Here is a 16,822-nt window from a genome sequence, read left to right as displayed (position 1 = left end):
TATCAGGGAAGTTGATGAAGACAAGGCAGTGGATGTTGTCTAAATGGACTTTAACAAGGCTTTTGATAAGGTCCCGCATGGGAGTTTGGTCAAAAAGGTTTAGGTGCTCAGCATTCAAGGTGAGATAGTAAATTTGATTAGACATTGGTTTGTGGGAGAAGCCTAAGATTCGTAGTAGATAGTTGCCTCTCTGACTGGAAGTCTGTGACTTGTGAGTGCTGCAGGAATCAGTGCTGGGTCTGTTGTTGTGTGTCATCTATTTCAACGATCTGTATGATAATGTGGTTAACTGGATCAGCAAATTTGCATATGACACCAAATCCTCCTGGGAGTGGGGGAGAGGATGGCGGCACGACGACAGTGCACGCGGCCACTTCGGTGATGAATATCTGTTATTTGTCAAGTAGGGGACCATGCACAATCCTGATATGATGGAGACAGACGTGAGAGCACAGCTGAACATCTGGAAAACTTCTGAAATGCCCGCTTCGCTGCCCCTGCTACTGTGTGGTAACCGGAATCTCCGGAGCTGAAAGCCTCAAAATCCTCGGCTTTGCATGTTTCAACGGCCAGGGTGAGGTCGAAGGTGCTCGGCAGAGGATGGTGCTCAGGAGGCTGTATCGGAGAGGCTGCTCGGAAGCTCGGAGTTTTTGGACGGATAGACTCAGGGTCGGCTGGGGTCGGCTGCTTCCAAGGCTTCGGCAAGTTGACGGTGCCTGGAGGTTTATGGCAGGGAGTTTCTCCCTTTTACTGCCTGCTATCGGGGACTCAGGAGTCGATCGACTCAGGACTTTGAGACTTTTTTTTACTGTGCCTATGGTCTGTTCTTTATCATAGTCATAGTCATAGCCATAGTCATACTTTATTGATCTCGGGGGAAACTGGATTTTCGTTACAGTTGCTCCATAAATAATAAATAGTAATAAAACTATAAATAGTTAAATAGTAATATGTAAATTATGCCAGGAAATAAGTCCAGGACCAGCCTATTGGCTCAGGGTCAAAGTTGCTGGTGAACATAGCAGGCCAGGCAGCATCTCTAGGAAGAGGTACAGTCGACATTTCAGGCTGAGACCCTTCGTCAGGACTAACTGAAGGAAAAGCTAGTAAGAGATTTGAAAGTGGGAGCGGGAGAGGGAGATCCAAAATGATAGGAGAAGACAGGAGGGGGAGGGATGGAGCCAAGAGCTGGACAGGTGATTGGCAAAAGGGATATGAGAGGATCATGGGACAGGAGGCCGAGGAAGAAAGACAAGGGGGGAAAAACCCGGAGGATGGGCAAGGGGTATAGTCAGAGGGACAGAGGGAGAAAAAGGAGAGAGAGAGAAAGAATGTGTGTATATAAATAAATAACGGATGGGGTACGAGGGGGAGGTGGGGCATCAGCGGAAGTTAGAGAAGTCAATGTTCATGCCATCAGGTTGGAGGCTACCCAGACGGAATATAAGGTGTTGTTCCTCCAACCTGAGTGTGGCTTCATCTTTACAGTAGAGGAGGCCGTGGATAGACAGGTCAGAATGGGAACTGTAACATTTTAATTCCACATCCCATTCCCAGTCACCAGTATCTGTTATAGGTTCATACAGCATGGAAAGGTTCTTGATTAGTCAGGTTGTCAAAGGTTACAGGGATAAGACAGGACAAAGGGGTTGAGAGGGATAATAAATCAGTCATGATGCAGTGGCAGAACAGACGTGATGGCATGGACGGTCTAATTCTGCTCCATGGACTTATGGTCTTATGGCCCAACTCATCCATATTGTCCGGTGTAAATGTCGTTAAGATGTTGTGATTGTACCCATTGTTACAACTTCCTCTGGCAGCTCATTTAGTACCCACCATCCACTGTGTTAAACTTCCTCCTCTGGTCTCCTTTTATTTGTTCCCCTCTCACCTTTAACCATCTGTATGTCCTCCAGTTTTAGACGCTCCTATCCTGGGAAGAAGGCTGTAACCATTCACCCTATCTATGCCTTTCATGTATAACAAACCCACATAGGTATACCCCCAAGCCTCATGTACTCCTTGCAGAAAAATCCCAGCCTATCCAATTTCTCTTTCTCATAATTTTTTCTACACCCTTCTCAATTTATCAACATCCTTCCTCAACCTAGGTGACCAGAACTGCGCATGGTATTTGAAGTGTAGTCTTAGCAATGTCTTGAACAGCTGGGACATGTGTCGAGCATCTTTTAGGTACATGTTATAACAAACAACAAATTAACTCAGAGTGGATCAATCATTGCTACAAGGGAAGGCTACCATGGCACAAGGGCCAGTACGAGCTTCAATAAAACAGACCACATAATCACTCATTTATAGTATTAAGTCAAATTCAAGGACATTCAGCTTAATCAGTGTTTTTGGCATTCTTCCAATTACGCATCTGCTTGTCTTTCTGTAGTTTGTCATATACTCAAGGTCCATCAGCATAATGTTGTATGAACACTATTGCCCAAGCACTTTGGTACAATACAGGTTCCACTTTGTTACAGACAAAATTGCCATTTTGTTACTACAGGTAAAGTACCTTTCCACATCCCCTTCTTTTTGTCCTTTCATGACTACAGTGCACCTCACAAATATTGTAATTGAAATATGTATATATGTATCTAATCCAGTGATAGTTTCAAAAGCTAATTCAAAACTCCCTTTTCATCCATCCATTTTAATGAGTACCCATTCCTTTCCTTAATATCCTCTCCTTCATCCTGTTATTTCACACAAAAATTGTAAAAGAATAACAAATTTTCCTTGGGATGATTTCTTTCAATAAATATTTGGCTAGTGCATCATTCCTTCAACAAAGAGCTGCTTCAACCCACCGTGAAGAAAACATCAAGAATGACTAATACATATTTATATCCTTCACACAAAGGTAATTCTATGAAATCCATCTGTAAATTCATGAAAGGTCTATCAGAGCATGGTGTATGAGATCCTTCGAAATTCACTAGATTCCCTGGAGTCTGTGAAATACATATCATACATTATTCATAAATTTGATTTGCAGCATTTGATAAACTAGGGGCATGCCATGTTTGATTTATATGATCTATCAATCCCCTCTTCAGCCTCCAGGGAAAGATTTCCCGCCAAGTCATAATAAGCTGTACAGTGAAGATAACGGTGTCACTTACTGAGTTATAGATCTGAACAGAATCTAGAGAACTCTCCAGAGGCTTTCAAGGCACTCTCGTAAAAATGTTCCAAACTCCTTGATAAGTGGTTAATGAGTAACTGCACTTATACAAAATAGATTGACTACTACTGAAATAGTATAGCCACAATGGCTCCCTGGTAAGTCCCTCAGGAGTGTAGGTAATAGTAGCTCGCATTTTACATAATAAATCTCTTCCACATGAGTTCACAAGCACATCCGGAGAAAGTGAAAAGGTATGATATAATCCTGGTCTCCTATGCTAAATTCCACCGGTCTGACTTCAAGACATTAGTAGTCTGTCCACTGTTTGGGAAGGACAGAATGCAATTCAGGCCAAAGGAGACTAGCAATAATACAAATTGTGGGTTTCATAGCCTGCCCTTTCAGCAGTCCTGAATATTGTTCCGTTTTCTATGCTATCCTCTGTATATATTCCTCTGCAGAATCACCTCAACCTTCTTGTGTCCCCATAATCTTAGACAAAATTAGCCTTTTTTGGAAAGTCAGCCTGCAATGCATCATACATATTTTTTTTTAAAAATCTTCATTTGGTGTGATGGCAGCTCCTGGCCTGGCACTGTTATGGTGTTCTTGAAAGTCCTGAAATTTAACCTCAAAATATGAAATTAGGGCTAACCATTGCCTCGTTAAGGTATCCAAACCCATAATACTAGGTCCTTGACACAAAACAATAGTTTTAAGTTTCTAACTAGCTATTTCCAAACCTGTCTCAAAGTCTCCTGCTGTCCATGGTCAATATATACCCCTTGGTTCCCTGTCCATAATTCTTCCACTGATCTTTTGCCTTAATTATTAAACATATCCCATGATGGTGTCCCCTTATAAGCACATGGGTGGTGGGGAGTGGGGAGGGGTGGTAATGGAATAGGTGAAGGTTTTGTCTGAGTTGTGCCTGTGGGATGGAAACACTCCAGGAGAAGTCCCAGCCTGTGCTTCCCGTCCTTTGACTGGTTTTCCTCGTTGTGGTACATGTGGTGTGATACAAGAGTGAGACGCCAGGCATGTTTCAATGCTCTCAAATCAGGTTTAATTGATTATAGAAGATACCTGCCCACCACCTTAATATTATGAGTGCCACCAGCAACGTCATTGCAAACAATCTCCGAGTATAATCACAACTGGATTTCCAAGTGCAGCTTCCAATCGTTATTGTGTTTAGACACCCTGTAAGGAACCAACTGAGCATCTGTTGTGGGCCATCCCAAAGTTTTCATCACCTTAATGTGAACAGATTTTTCCTCAGGTTCCACAGCTGAGGCTTTAAGGAAAGCCTGGGTTGAGGGAATGATTATCATCCCAATTAAAATTTATTCCTGGTTGTTCAATGGGATTTGTTTTAGTGAAAATATCAGCAAAATGGACATGATACTTTCAAATTTTGGTTTATAAAGTAACCAGTATGTGCTTTCATTGGGAGAGAGTTTAAAGTGATGAAGAGCTTTATCTTTCTGAGTGGCACAAATAATGTAAGACAGGATAGGGAGTGTTGGATTTAAATCAGATTATTGATTATAGTAACATAGTTAATATGGAGTTCAAAGATGTTTGAGCTCCTGGAAATAAAACAGATGACACAATTTGGAAGGAAAGTATTTGTTAGATAAAGACAAGAAAAATCATAACCACATGGTCAGATCGACCTCCTATTTGCAGCGAGATTGACTGATGCCTTTATTCTCAGGGTTGTATTTTGCTTTCGAGAAGCAGATGGCCGCATTTCGATCACATTCACAGATAAACTTCTCACAGTGACTTTTACCTGAAAGGAAGCATATTGAAAATAATCCATTATATTAATGATACAGTATTTGCCTTGGATTATGAAAGAATGAAAGATAATTTTAAATTTTAATATATTTTGATAATTCAACTTCCATCTATATATTATGTGTAACATTCTAATCTTTATATAAATGTTCTGTAAATCATTTAAAATACTAATTGTAATTTGGGTTTTTAATTTCATTGTGATGACCTCATCATTTCTAGAGTCAATGGATCCTTTTAAACTGATGTCAGACTTGTATTGACATCAGAATAACACATCCTATGAAGATCTACACCACAATCATAGCTGAGTTATTGTGGAAAAGATTCTAGAAAAGTCCCTGGTGACCCCTAGCCCTTCACCACTGAGTGGCTCCAAGCAGCAGCCTTGGATCTTGCCTCTGACTCTGAGGTTTCAGTCCCACTGCAGTGACATTAACACAAACTGCAAGAGTGATATTCCACTGTGCTCCTGAGGGAGAAGTGACTCCATCTCTCTCCTGACTGTTAAACTGAGCATATTTTTCATCTGTCTGGTGAGGAGATTGTATGTAACAAAAGAGCTTGGGAGAACCTTCTTTTAATGTGATCAGAATTGTCCTGCAAATATCAGCTCAGATATTTTATCTGGTCATGGTTCCATTGGGATCTTGCTGCAATCAAACTGGTCACAACATTTCTATTGCATTCTGTAAAATGCTGAGGTGAAGTGATGCAAAAATATTCCTCCTTTTATTCATCTGAATCCATTTTCTGTGGGTGAATTTTGAAACCACAGCAGGGATCACAGGACAGATATGAAGAGGGTGTTTCCTGTACTGATGGGAAATAGAACCAGGGGTCACTGGCGCAGATTAAGGGCAAGCCATTGAGGGTTCAAACTGGGGGAAGATCCTGTGCCAGGGGGCTGTGGATGCCATGAATTCACTCAAAACTGAAGCTGATTGAAATTGATAAATTGGAGGAATCTGGGAATATTGAGATAAGTCAGGAAAAATTGTTGAGCAAGAAGATAAACCTATATCTTGACAAATAGTGCAGCAGGCATTCAGAGCCAAATATTTACTCAATCTACTATTTCAAATGATTTTTGATGGTGTCAGTGCTACCAGACGGTACTTACTCATCAATAATGCTCAGTTCATAATTTGCTCTCTGCATATGATCCAGCAATATCTGGGCCCTGACCACTAGCTGGTGAGTAACATTAACAACACACACGTGTCAGACAATAACCATCTTCAAATAAGGAGCGTAATTCAGCCATCTTTCACGTCCCTAGAGTCGTAAAGGTTTTGCAGCTCTGAGCCAGGCTCTTCGGCCCAACTCATCCATGCTGACCCACTGTCTTTCTATGCTATCCCATCTGTCTGCACTTGGCCCAGATTCCTCTAAAGCTTTCCAACTATCTTTGAAACATTGTAATTGTTCCCATCTCCTTTGCACCTTCTACATACCCAGCAGCCTCTGGGTGAACAAGTTGTTCCTTTTAAATCTTTTTCTACTCCCACGTTAAACCTAGACCTCTAGTTTTAGACTTTCCTGTCTTGGAAAACGGCTGTGATTGTTTATTTTATCTATGCCTCTCATAATTCTCAGGTGTGTATAGTCTTCCTTGGATTGGTTACCCTTTATGTCCCATAAGCTGCCTCAGGAAGGAGTTGTCCAGTATTAAGGATCCTCACCACCCAGTACATGCCCTCTTCTCATTGTTACCATCAGGAAGGAGGTACAGAAGCCTGAAGGCACACACTTCAAGAGCAGCTTCTTTCTCTCTGCCATCTGATTTCTAAATGGACATTAAACTTATGAACACTACCCCATTACTTTTTTAATTCCTTTTTTTGTACTACGTATTTAATTTAACTATTTAATAAACATATATGTAATTACTGCCATTCAGTTTATTTCTGTATGTATCAGGAGTGGAGAGAATGAGCAATTTCAAGTTCCTGGGTGTCAATATCTCTGACGACTTAACCAGGTCAGTACATATCGGTGCAGCTATAGAGAATATAGAAACATAGAAATTTAGAAACATAGAAACACAGAAACCCTACAACACAATACAGGCCCTCGGCCCATAAAGCTGTGGCGACCATGTCCTTCCCTTAAATATTACCTAGAGTTACCCATAGCCCTCTATTTTTCTAAGCTCCATGTATCTATCCAGGAGTCTGTTAAAATACCCTATCATGGGTCTTCCGCCTGTAGCTCAATGGAGTGATATATAAATGTTGTGGCTGCCTTTAATCCCTCCTTTTCCCCAGTCTAAACTTTGAATTATTCAACTTTTATTTTTTGGATCTGGGAGGGAAATAGTGGTCATTATGTCGTATCCTTTAAGAAGTGGAAAACAGCCTTTTGAACCCAGCAATGGAAAGGGAAAAACATCGAAAGAAAAATCAGAAGATATGCCTGCCTGGGCTGAGCGTTTGCAACGTGCGTTGATGGGTCTCGACAAGGAAATAGACAATAACACTTCTGAGTTGAAGTCGTTCCGACAGAGTTTACAGACTATTGAGGAAAATATTGTTTCCTTGAATACTGAGTTTAAAGAATCGAAATGTCAGATTGCGGATATTTCAACCCGATTGGAACAGACTCAACGCAAAATTGTCGATTTATACGCAAGGTTGCGTAGGAATAACATTCGTATTGTGGGTCTTCAAGAAGGCTCCGAGAATGGGAATTTATTGGATTACTTTGCCAATCTGTTTCAATCCCTGTCCTGGATATTCTATCTCAGCCTCCCGATATTGAAAGAGCTCACAGAATTTTCACTTCGTCAGATAAAGCTCGACCAATTTTAGTCAACTTTCTTCGCTTTAAAGTTAAAGACCAAATCATAAAATGTGAAAGAAAACAGAAAGTTTTTAAATTTAACGGTTCCGAGATCCGTTTTTATGAAGATTATCCATGGGAAGTTATGGAACAACGGATCAAATTCCTATCGGTCATGAAGATCGCTCACGAAAAAAGACTCTTTCCATCCCTGAGATACCCAGCGAGATTAAAGTTATTTCCTAAAGATTCAACCCTCGTGTCTTCTTGGATCCCCAAGCGGCATCGGATTTTGTCAACTCTATTGTGGAATCGGCTGATGTATGAAGGATATTAGATATTTCTGAATAATTTTCTGAAAGAAAACAGGCTTTGAAGATTTCGGTATGCTGAAGATATCCTTTGATCGATGAATTACTTAAAGAAGAGGTGATCTTCTTGGTTTGACTAAGAATGACTTTTTTTAAAGACTGTTTAGTATACGGAGTGTATTAATACAGTGGATAGATTGTGAACTGGTTTGATTATCTGTTTCTATTTTTCTTTTTCTTTATTAATTAAGTGATAGTTTGCTTACAGTTTATATAGGCTTTTTTCTTATATTGCGGAGTGTTTAGTAATAGATAATTAGCTTTGGTTCTTTTGTTAAATAAGGTAGTAAGTTAAAGAATAATGGCGCTGCTTTTCTCTCTTTAGAGATTAAACTCTTTGGGTTAGTAGTATTGCTTTGGCATCTTTGGAGACTGTTTTCGCATTCCCTTAGTTTATTTTCAATGATTAAGTATGAACATCTTTTTCTTTGCTGGGCTTTCTTATCTTAAGGTTACGTATTTTCGTTGTAATGGGGAGGGGGGAATTGGGAGAAAAAACTTCTAATTATTATTTAAATTGAGCAGCACGCGGAATTCCATTCTTAAGTCTTTTCTTGGGGATGCGTTCCGGCCTTTCTTTCTTTTGTCAGATTTCCTTCTTTGGGGATGGTGGGAGGTTTGGGGCTATTTTTGTATTTTGGGGTTTTTTGTGGGTTTTTTTTCCACACACACTTTTGGTATTTTTTCCCCATTATGGAGTTCCGGAGCATGCGCGTTTTCTATTTGGTTATATTCATCTCCGCCATCTTTGATTAGCCCGCGTGTTTGTTGTATTTAAGAATAATATCCAATGGTACTTAAACTGATAAACGTTATTAGTTGGAATGTACGTGGATGGAATCACCCTATTAAGCGAAAGAAGACATTTAAAGTTTTTAATCGATTCCAGCCCGATATAATTTTTGCTCAAGAAACGCATATCAGAATGGGCAATCAAAATAGATTTTTTAAAACATGGAAGGGCCTTCAATACCATGATACTTGTAAAAATAAAACAAAGGGAGTATCTATTTTTATTAAATCTAATTTTTTTTATTCAAGAAGACATTGTCTCAGATAATAATGGTAGATTTTTAATTATTAAAGGAACAATTTGTAATAGAAAAATTGTCCTAGTTAATCTATACAGACCTAATGTAGCTGATCCTTTTTTAAAAAATATGTTTGGTTTATTACCAGACTTAAGTGAATATATGCTGCTGACGGGAAGTGACTTCAACTGTTGGTTAAACCCTTTGATTGACAAGAGTTCAACCAATCAGCAGCTTCCGAGTCGTTCGGCAACACTTAATAATTCCTTTTTAATTGATTATGGTTTGATAGAAATCTGGAGAAATTTACATCCTAATGACAGAGATTATTCTTTTTATTCACATATTCATAATAAATATTCCAGAATTGATTATTTTATAGCTGATTTCCGATTTTTGTCCAAAGTCCAGAAATGTGAATATGATGCTATTGCAGTCTCGGATCATGCACCCTTAAGCTTAACTTTTGAGTTAAATGATGTTAGTAATGTAAACTTGCCTTGGCGCTTTCCAAAGAATTTATTACAAAGTTCGGACTTTGTCAAATTTATAGAGATTCAGATAAAAGATTTCTTTCTTCTTAATAATACAGGAGATGTCTCGAAATTGATTATATGGGATACACTTAAAACATATTTGCGAGGTCCGATAATATCTTATTTGACTAAACTCAAGAAACAGACAAAAATAGAGTTAGATAGAATTTCAAAACTAATTAAAGATCTGGCTAATACTTATGCAGTTTCCTCTAATGTTGATTTATTTAAACAAAGGGTTGAACTTCAATCACAATATAATTTACTATTAACTTATCCTATTGAAAGAAATTTGCTTAATTTAAAAAGTCAATTTTATATGTTTGGAGATAAAAGTAACAAGCTATTAGCGTCTCAACTTAAAGCAGTTAGAGCTAAAAGACAAATTTTAAAAATTCGTAAGGGAGATGGTAGTTTAGCTTGTAATTATGAAGATATTAATAACATTTTTCAAGACTATTACAGTCAACTCTATAAATCTCAGTTTCCAGCTGCCTTTTTACAAAAGATTGATTTTCCTAGAATATTTGTTGAAGATCAGCAAATTCTTGATGCTCCTTTTACTGAAAGAGAAATTCAGAAAGCTATTCTTTCAATGCAGTCTGGTAAAGCTCCTGGATTGGATGGTTTTACTGTAGGATTTTATAAAAAATTTGAACATTTGCTTACTCCTTATATGTTGGAAATGCTTAAAGATTCTTTTCTGCTAAGAGAGTTACCTTCCACATTTTATGAAGCTTCTATTTCTTCAATTCTTAAGAAAGATAAAGACCCTACTGATTGTGCTTCATATAGACATATTTCATTATTAAATGTGGATGCCAAAATTCTTTCAAAAATAATGGCTAATCGGATGGAGAATATACTAGCTAAGATTATTTCTCTGGATCAAACAGGTTTTATAAAAGGCCGTTATTCTTTTTCTAACACTCAGAGACTGTTAAATATTATCTACTCATCCCTCTCTAAGACTCCCCAATGTGTTGTTTCTCCAGATGCTGAAAAGGCATTTGATAGAGTTGAATGGAAATATCTATTTAAAGTTTTAGAGAAATTTAGCTTTGGTACTAATTTTAATAAATGGATTAGATTGATATATAAAAGCTCTATTGCCACTGTTATCACTAATAACTGTAGATCCCCCTTTTTCCAACCTTCCCAGGGTACGAGACAAGGATGTCCGTTAAGTCCTCTGTTATTTAATTTGATGTTGGAACCTTTGGCTATTGCACTTTGTGAAGCTAAACATATTCAAGGAATTTCTATAAATGGGGCTATTCATAAGATCTCCCTTTATGCGGATGATCTTTTGGTTTATGTTTCGAATCCTGAAGAACCTATTCCTAGTTTAGTGAAATTATTAAATGAATTTAGATTGTTTTCAGGATATAAGTTAAACCTGCATAAAAGTGAATTATTTCCTTTAAATGATTCTGCTTCTGTATATGATGACATTCCTCTAAAAGTTACGGATTCGTTTAAATATTTAGGTATTATCATCACTAAAAATTATGGAGACCTTTATAGAGCTAATATAGTTCCTTTAGTGGATTTTATGAAGCAATTTTTTTGTAGATGGAATCCACTTACACTTTCGTTAGCAGGTCGAATTCAGGCACTTAAAATGATGATTTTACCAAAATTTTTATATGTATTTCAAAATATTCCTAATTTTCTAACTATGAAGTTTTTTGATCAGGTTGACTCTATTATTTCATCTTTTGTTTGGAATAATAAAAGACCAAGAATTGGAAAATGTCATTTACAAAAATTAAAAAAGGATGGAGGTCTTACTTTGCCTGATTTAAGAATGTATTACTGGGCGGTTAATATATGTTATGCGTGTTCTTGGTTATATTGGACTGATAAAAAGGGACGACCATCTTGGGTTGATGTGAAATTGAAAATTGTGAAACAATTTCATTTAACTTCGTTATCAGGAGCTCCTTTACCTGTACAATTAGCCAAAATTTCTATTCTAAATATAAATCCTATGATTAATCAATCATTACGAAGCTGGTACCAGTTTCGTAAGTTTTTTAATCTTAAAAAATTTCACCTTTTTAGTTTAATTTATCAAAACTATTTATTTAAGCCTTCACTTAGTGATCCTACCTTTTCTCTTTGGAGGAATAAAGGAATTTTTTCCTTTATGGACTTGTTTCAAGAAAGCCGATTGATGTCCTTTGAGAAATTAGTAACCAAATACTCTCTCTCATATTCACATTTTTGCAATATCTTCAGGTCAGACATTTCTTACAAGAATATTTAAGTAATTTTCATATATACAAGACTCTGACCTGTTAGACATTATTTTAAAAATGAACCCTTTAGTGAAACGTTTTATTGGGAAAATTTATAATTTACTATTACAACGAGATAACTATTCTCTACTTAAGATTAAGCAAGATTGGGAAAGAGAGCTTAACGTGACCTTGATAACAGAAGATTGGTTGCGAATTTTGAAGCTGGTTAACTCTTCTTCGAATTGTGCCAGTCATTCCCTAATTCAATTTAAAATTGTACATCATTATTATTTGACAAAGGAGAGATCGTCTAAAACATTTCCTAATGTAAATAGTCAGTGTGATAGATGCAAAACTGAGATAGCTATATTGACACATATGTTTTGGTCGTGTTCGGTATTGAAACAATTTTGGAAATCTATTTTTTCTACAATTTCTAAAGCTTTAAAAATTAATTTACAACCTAATAAATTGACAGTTTTGTTTGGTATAATTCCTCAACATATTCATGGTATTTCTATATCAGACCAATACGTAACTGAATTTGTCACATTATTGGCTAGAAGGGCTATTTTATTGAAATGGAAAGATGCCTCTGCTCCCACTTTGATACAATGGTTCTCTCAGGTGATGTTATGTCTTAGTTTGGAAAAAATTAGAAGTCGAACTTTTGATCCCAGATTTGACTTTGAGAAAAGGTGGGGTTCTTTGGCCCGTTATTATCATTTGATTTGAGTTAATAAAGATGGTCCTTTTCTGATGCTTGGGTAAATGGATTTGGTTGGCGGATTGATGTCTTTTTTTTATGGAAGCTTGCATGGCATATAGCTTCGGGTTTGTGCTCCAAATGGGTTTTTTTTTCCCGTTTATTTTTGTTATTAGTGGTTCTCTTCTGTTTTAGTTAGTAGGGGATCTTTTTTTTCTTTCTTTCTTTTTTCCATAAAAAAAGGTTTAACATTTTGTTTCTTTATTATTCCTGATATACTGTTCAACTTGGTTGATAGTTTAACTCTTATTCTACATATGGATATGTTGTCTTGATTATTTTGATGTATTTTTCTCTGTTGTTGATTTTCAATAATAATGAATAAAAAGATTTAAAAAGAAAGAAAGAAAATACCCTATCGTACCCGTCTCCACCACCGCCGCCAGCAGCCCATTCCACCCTCTGTGTAAAAAACCTACCCCTGACATCTCCTCCGTACCTACTTCCAATCACCTTAAAACTGTGCCTTCTCGTGCTAGCTATTTCAGCCCTGGCAAAAAGCCTCTGACTATCAACACGATCAATGCCTCTCATCATCTTTTACACCTCTATCAGGTCACCTCTCATCCTCCGTCTCTCCAAGGAAAAAAGGCCGAGGTCATTCAAACTATTCTCATAAGGCATGCTCCCCAATCCAGGCCACATCCTTGTAAATCTCCTCAGCACCCTTTCTATGGTTTCCACATCCTTCCTGTAGTGAGGTGACTAGAACTGAGCACAGTACTCCAAGTGGGGTCTGACCAGGGTCCTATATAGCTGCAATATTACCTCTCAGCTCTTAAACTCAATCCCACGATTGATGAAGGCCAATGCACAGTATGCTTTCTTAACCACAGAAGGCAAGACAGCAGCTATATTTCATTTGGAGTTTGAGGAAATTTGGTTTGTCAACTAAAACGCTCAAAAATTTCTCCAAGTGTTCTGACTGTCTGCATCACCGTCTGGTATGTGGGAGGGGGCTACTGCACAAGATCGAATTAAGTTGCAGAAACCTGTAGAATTAGTCAGCTCCATCATGTGTACCAGCCTCTGTAGTATCCAAGGCATCTTCAAGAGCAATGCCCCAGGAAGGTGGCATCCATTATTAAGGACCCCATCACCCAGGACATGCCCTCTTCTCATTGTTACCATCACGGAGGAGCTACAGAAGCCTGAAGACACACACTCAGCAATTCAGGAACAGTTTCTTCCCCTCTGCCATCCGATTTCTAAATGGACATTGAACCCGTGAACACCACCTCACTACTTCTTTATTTCTGTTATTTTGCACTACGTGTTTTACCTCAATTATTTAATAGACATGTGTATAAAAGAAAAGCACCTCGTGCTTTCCCGGCATATATGATGAATAAACTCTTCTTGGGCTTCCAGCTGGGTATCGGTATTGATTATCACTGATGTTTTGATGACGTCAGATATAATTGATACCTGTACTTGGCTAGAAGTCCAAGAAGAGTTTATTAGACATATATACTTAATGTTACTCATATTTTTTCTGTATATTTATTTATCATGTATTTCATTGTACTGCTGCTGTAAAGTTAACAAATTCCACAACATGTGCTGGTGATATTAAACCTGATTCTGATTTGGATTCTAATTATTTTTCTTAGAACTCACTCACTTTGTATTGCAGGTGTCTCGTTTGGGATCAGACGCTCTCCTTGCATTTATCATTTTTATTCAATTTGGGTAACTGAGTCAGCACAGGATTTTCTCTGTCTTTCAGTGTAGTCGTTGACTTGGGGGTTAATGTTTTGCCTGGGCTCCGGGGCTGTTCTGAATTCCTATGTGCTCCAGGGTGTATGTCAGGGGAACTGTCCAGCCCCTCTTTGCTCAGTCATTGTGCGCCCTTGTCTGGTGAAACTCTGTCCGAGTTCTTCTGTGTACCTGAACGATTTCTGTTTGTCAGGATTCTGCATAGCTTGCCTGAGTTCTTGTTAGTTTTCTTGCTTACTTTCTGTCTTAAATCTGTTGTTGTGTTTGAATTGCCAGAGTCTCTGTGATTTTGCACTGGGGTTCACTGGTGACCCTCACATATAATTCACCAAGATGCGTTAACGAGTGGTTCCAAGAGCAGGTCAGAACTTAAACATCCCATAAGAAGTGATTGATGTCTTACTGCCTGAAGCCTTTCCACCATCAGCCAGGAGTGGGATATCGCCCCAGTACCTGGGTGAGTGCAGCTCCCAAACACAGAAGGAGCTCGTCATTACTAGTGACAAAGGAACTGATTTCATTGCAACTCTGTCTGTATGGATGGCAGGAAAAACAAAGCTTTTCACTGTGACTTGTTACCTGCGACAATAATAAACCAAATGAAATGATCTCTAGCAATATCCACTATCAGCATTCTGTGCTATTGTATAATTCAGCAGCCAGTGTATCTCAGCTAAATCTCCCAGACCAATAACCTTTACCATCTAGAGAGACAGAGATCAGCATCACATACAGGTCCCTGCAAGTCTCACACCATCCAGACATGGAACATAACCCGTTCCTCCATCATCACTGGGTCTGAATGCTGGAGCTTCAGCACAAGAGCATTGTGGGAGAACCATCACCAGGGCAACTCCAGTGGTTCAAGATGGCAGCTCACCAGCACCTTCACAAAGGCGATGAGGGATGGACCAAAGTTGCTGACCATGGAAGCAGAGATAAAATTAAGGCAATCAGGCACTCTCCGATCATACTCACTTGTACATTCGAGTTTCCCTTTTGAGCAGCTGTACTTGTAATGTATCATTTTGGGTGAGTAGACTATTCTGCACTTCTCTTTTTCCTTAGCATCTTCATAACACTTGTCATGGGTCTGGCAGCACCTGTAAAATCACAGATAACGTTTAGTAGAAAACTCATGGACTAGAATTAACAGAACACTGTTACAGCAGCCTGCAGTGTCACACACTTCCCATGTAGAGCTAAGAGTCAGGAGGTGATCTGAGCTGAGGCAAACTGAGCAGGCTCATATCGTACCAGGGAGTTGGGGAGGAGCTTCACAGTGGGACGTGGAATCAGGATCTGTGGAGACTCAGGCAGGAATGTGGAAAAGAATTCCTCCAAGTGACATGACCACAATAGACCTGAGAAGGTGACCAATGTTTAGTTTTTCCCTTTTTCTATGGATTGTGTGTGTTCAACACCCAACAACAAGCAACAGACTGATCGACCAGCTGGTTGCCCTCTCTCCTTCCCTTCCTCGCTCCCTTACTAACGTAGCTACTGTGTCATGGTTCTCTCTTGTGCTGCCATGATCGAACCCCCTGTCCAATCCTCCAGAAGGACAGAATCCTCCCTGGGAGCAGCTGCTCTGTCCTCGGTGTGTTCCACTAAACAGTCCTGAACTCCTGTACAGACCGGGGGCACTGCAAACCCAACACTATCCTCTGTACCATCACTGGGACTTCAGTGAAGATGCAATCCTGCTGCCTCTGACAATGAATGAGAAGATTTCCCTGTCCCTGGACTCCAACGGATGGTAACTGGCTCTGTAGAGATCGTCTGTCCACCTACCGGTCAAGGTCATCCACTGGTGTCCCAGATCCACCAGGTCCACAGTAACAGCCGTAGTCATTGAATCTCAGTAGTGGGCTGACGCCTGGTATGACGCATGAAATCATATTACTGAATTGAATGAGGTTCCTGGACTCAATGGAAGCACTCTCAGCACCAGCTACATCCGGAGAGAGGGGAACAGACAGACACAAACAGGTTAGAACATGAAGCAACCAACATCAAGGTAAGTGTCACTCGAGGAGAGTCTCCTTACCTGAGAGCAGAAGCAGGACAAACAGGCCCAACATTGTCGTTTGCTCTTCCCTGTCCTGGAAATCACACTTGTGAGGTTCAGTCCCTGGATTATATATTGGGAGCTGATAACATGGATAAGATAAAGACAAGCTCTCATGTTGATACAGCTGGTCTCTATTTGACTGAGCTGGAGAGACAGAGCCAATCCTGACTGCTTCCGACTCTTCTCAGTGTGTGTGTGTGAATTTACATGTATATGTGTGTGTGCATGTCCACAACTGTGTGTCCACATGTGTCAATTTACATGTATGTGTGTGTGTATGTGTCCACGTATGTGTTTGAGTGTGTGTCAATTTACATGTGTGTGTGTGTGTGTGTGTGTGAGAG

The 16,822-nt window shown here is 39.0% G+C and overlaps 1 protein-coding gene across 1 annotated transcript; it reads right to left on the bottom strand.

Annotated features, from left to right (window-relative positions):
• Positions 1–4,827: 4,827 nt before the first annotated feature.
• Positions 4,828–16,488, bottom strand: LOC140193379 (phospholipase A2, minor isoenzyme-like). Its single transcript, XM_072250716.1, has 4 exons — positions 16,455–16,488; positions 16,199–16,358; positions 15,383–15,507; positions 4,828–4,943 (listed from the first exon to the last, which is right to left on the bottom strand). The coding sequence occupies exons 1-4, from the start codon at positions 16,486–16,488 to the stop codon at positions 4,828–4,830; spliced, it is 435 nt and encodes a 144-aa protein (XP_072106817.1).
• Between the last annotated feature and the right edge of the window lie 334 nt (positions 16,489–16,822).

This window comes from Mobula birostris, unplaced genomic scaffold (genome assembly GCF_030028105.1).
Source record: "Mobula birostris isolate sMobBir1 unplaced genomic scaffold, sMobBir1.hap1 scaffold_576, whole genome shotgun sequence".
NCBI classification, from domain to species: Eukaryota; Metazoa; Chordata; class Chondrichthyes; order Myliobatiformes; family Myliobatidae; genus Mobula; species Mobula birostris.
The sequence above is the reverse complement of the archived record's forward strand: the minus strand, read 5'-3'. Positions and strand labels throughout refer to the sequence as shown.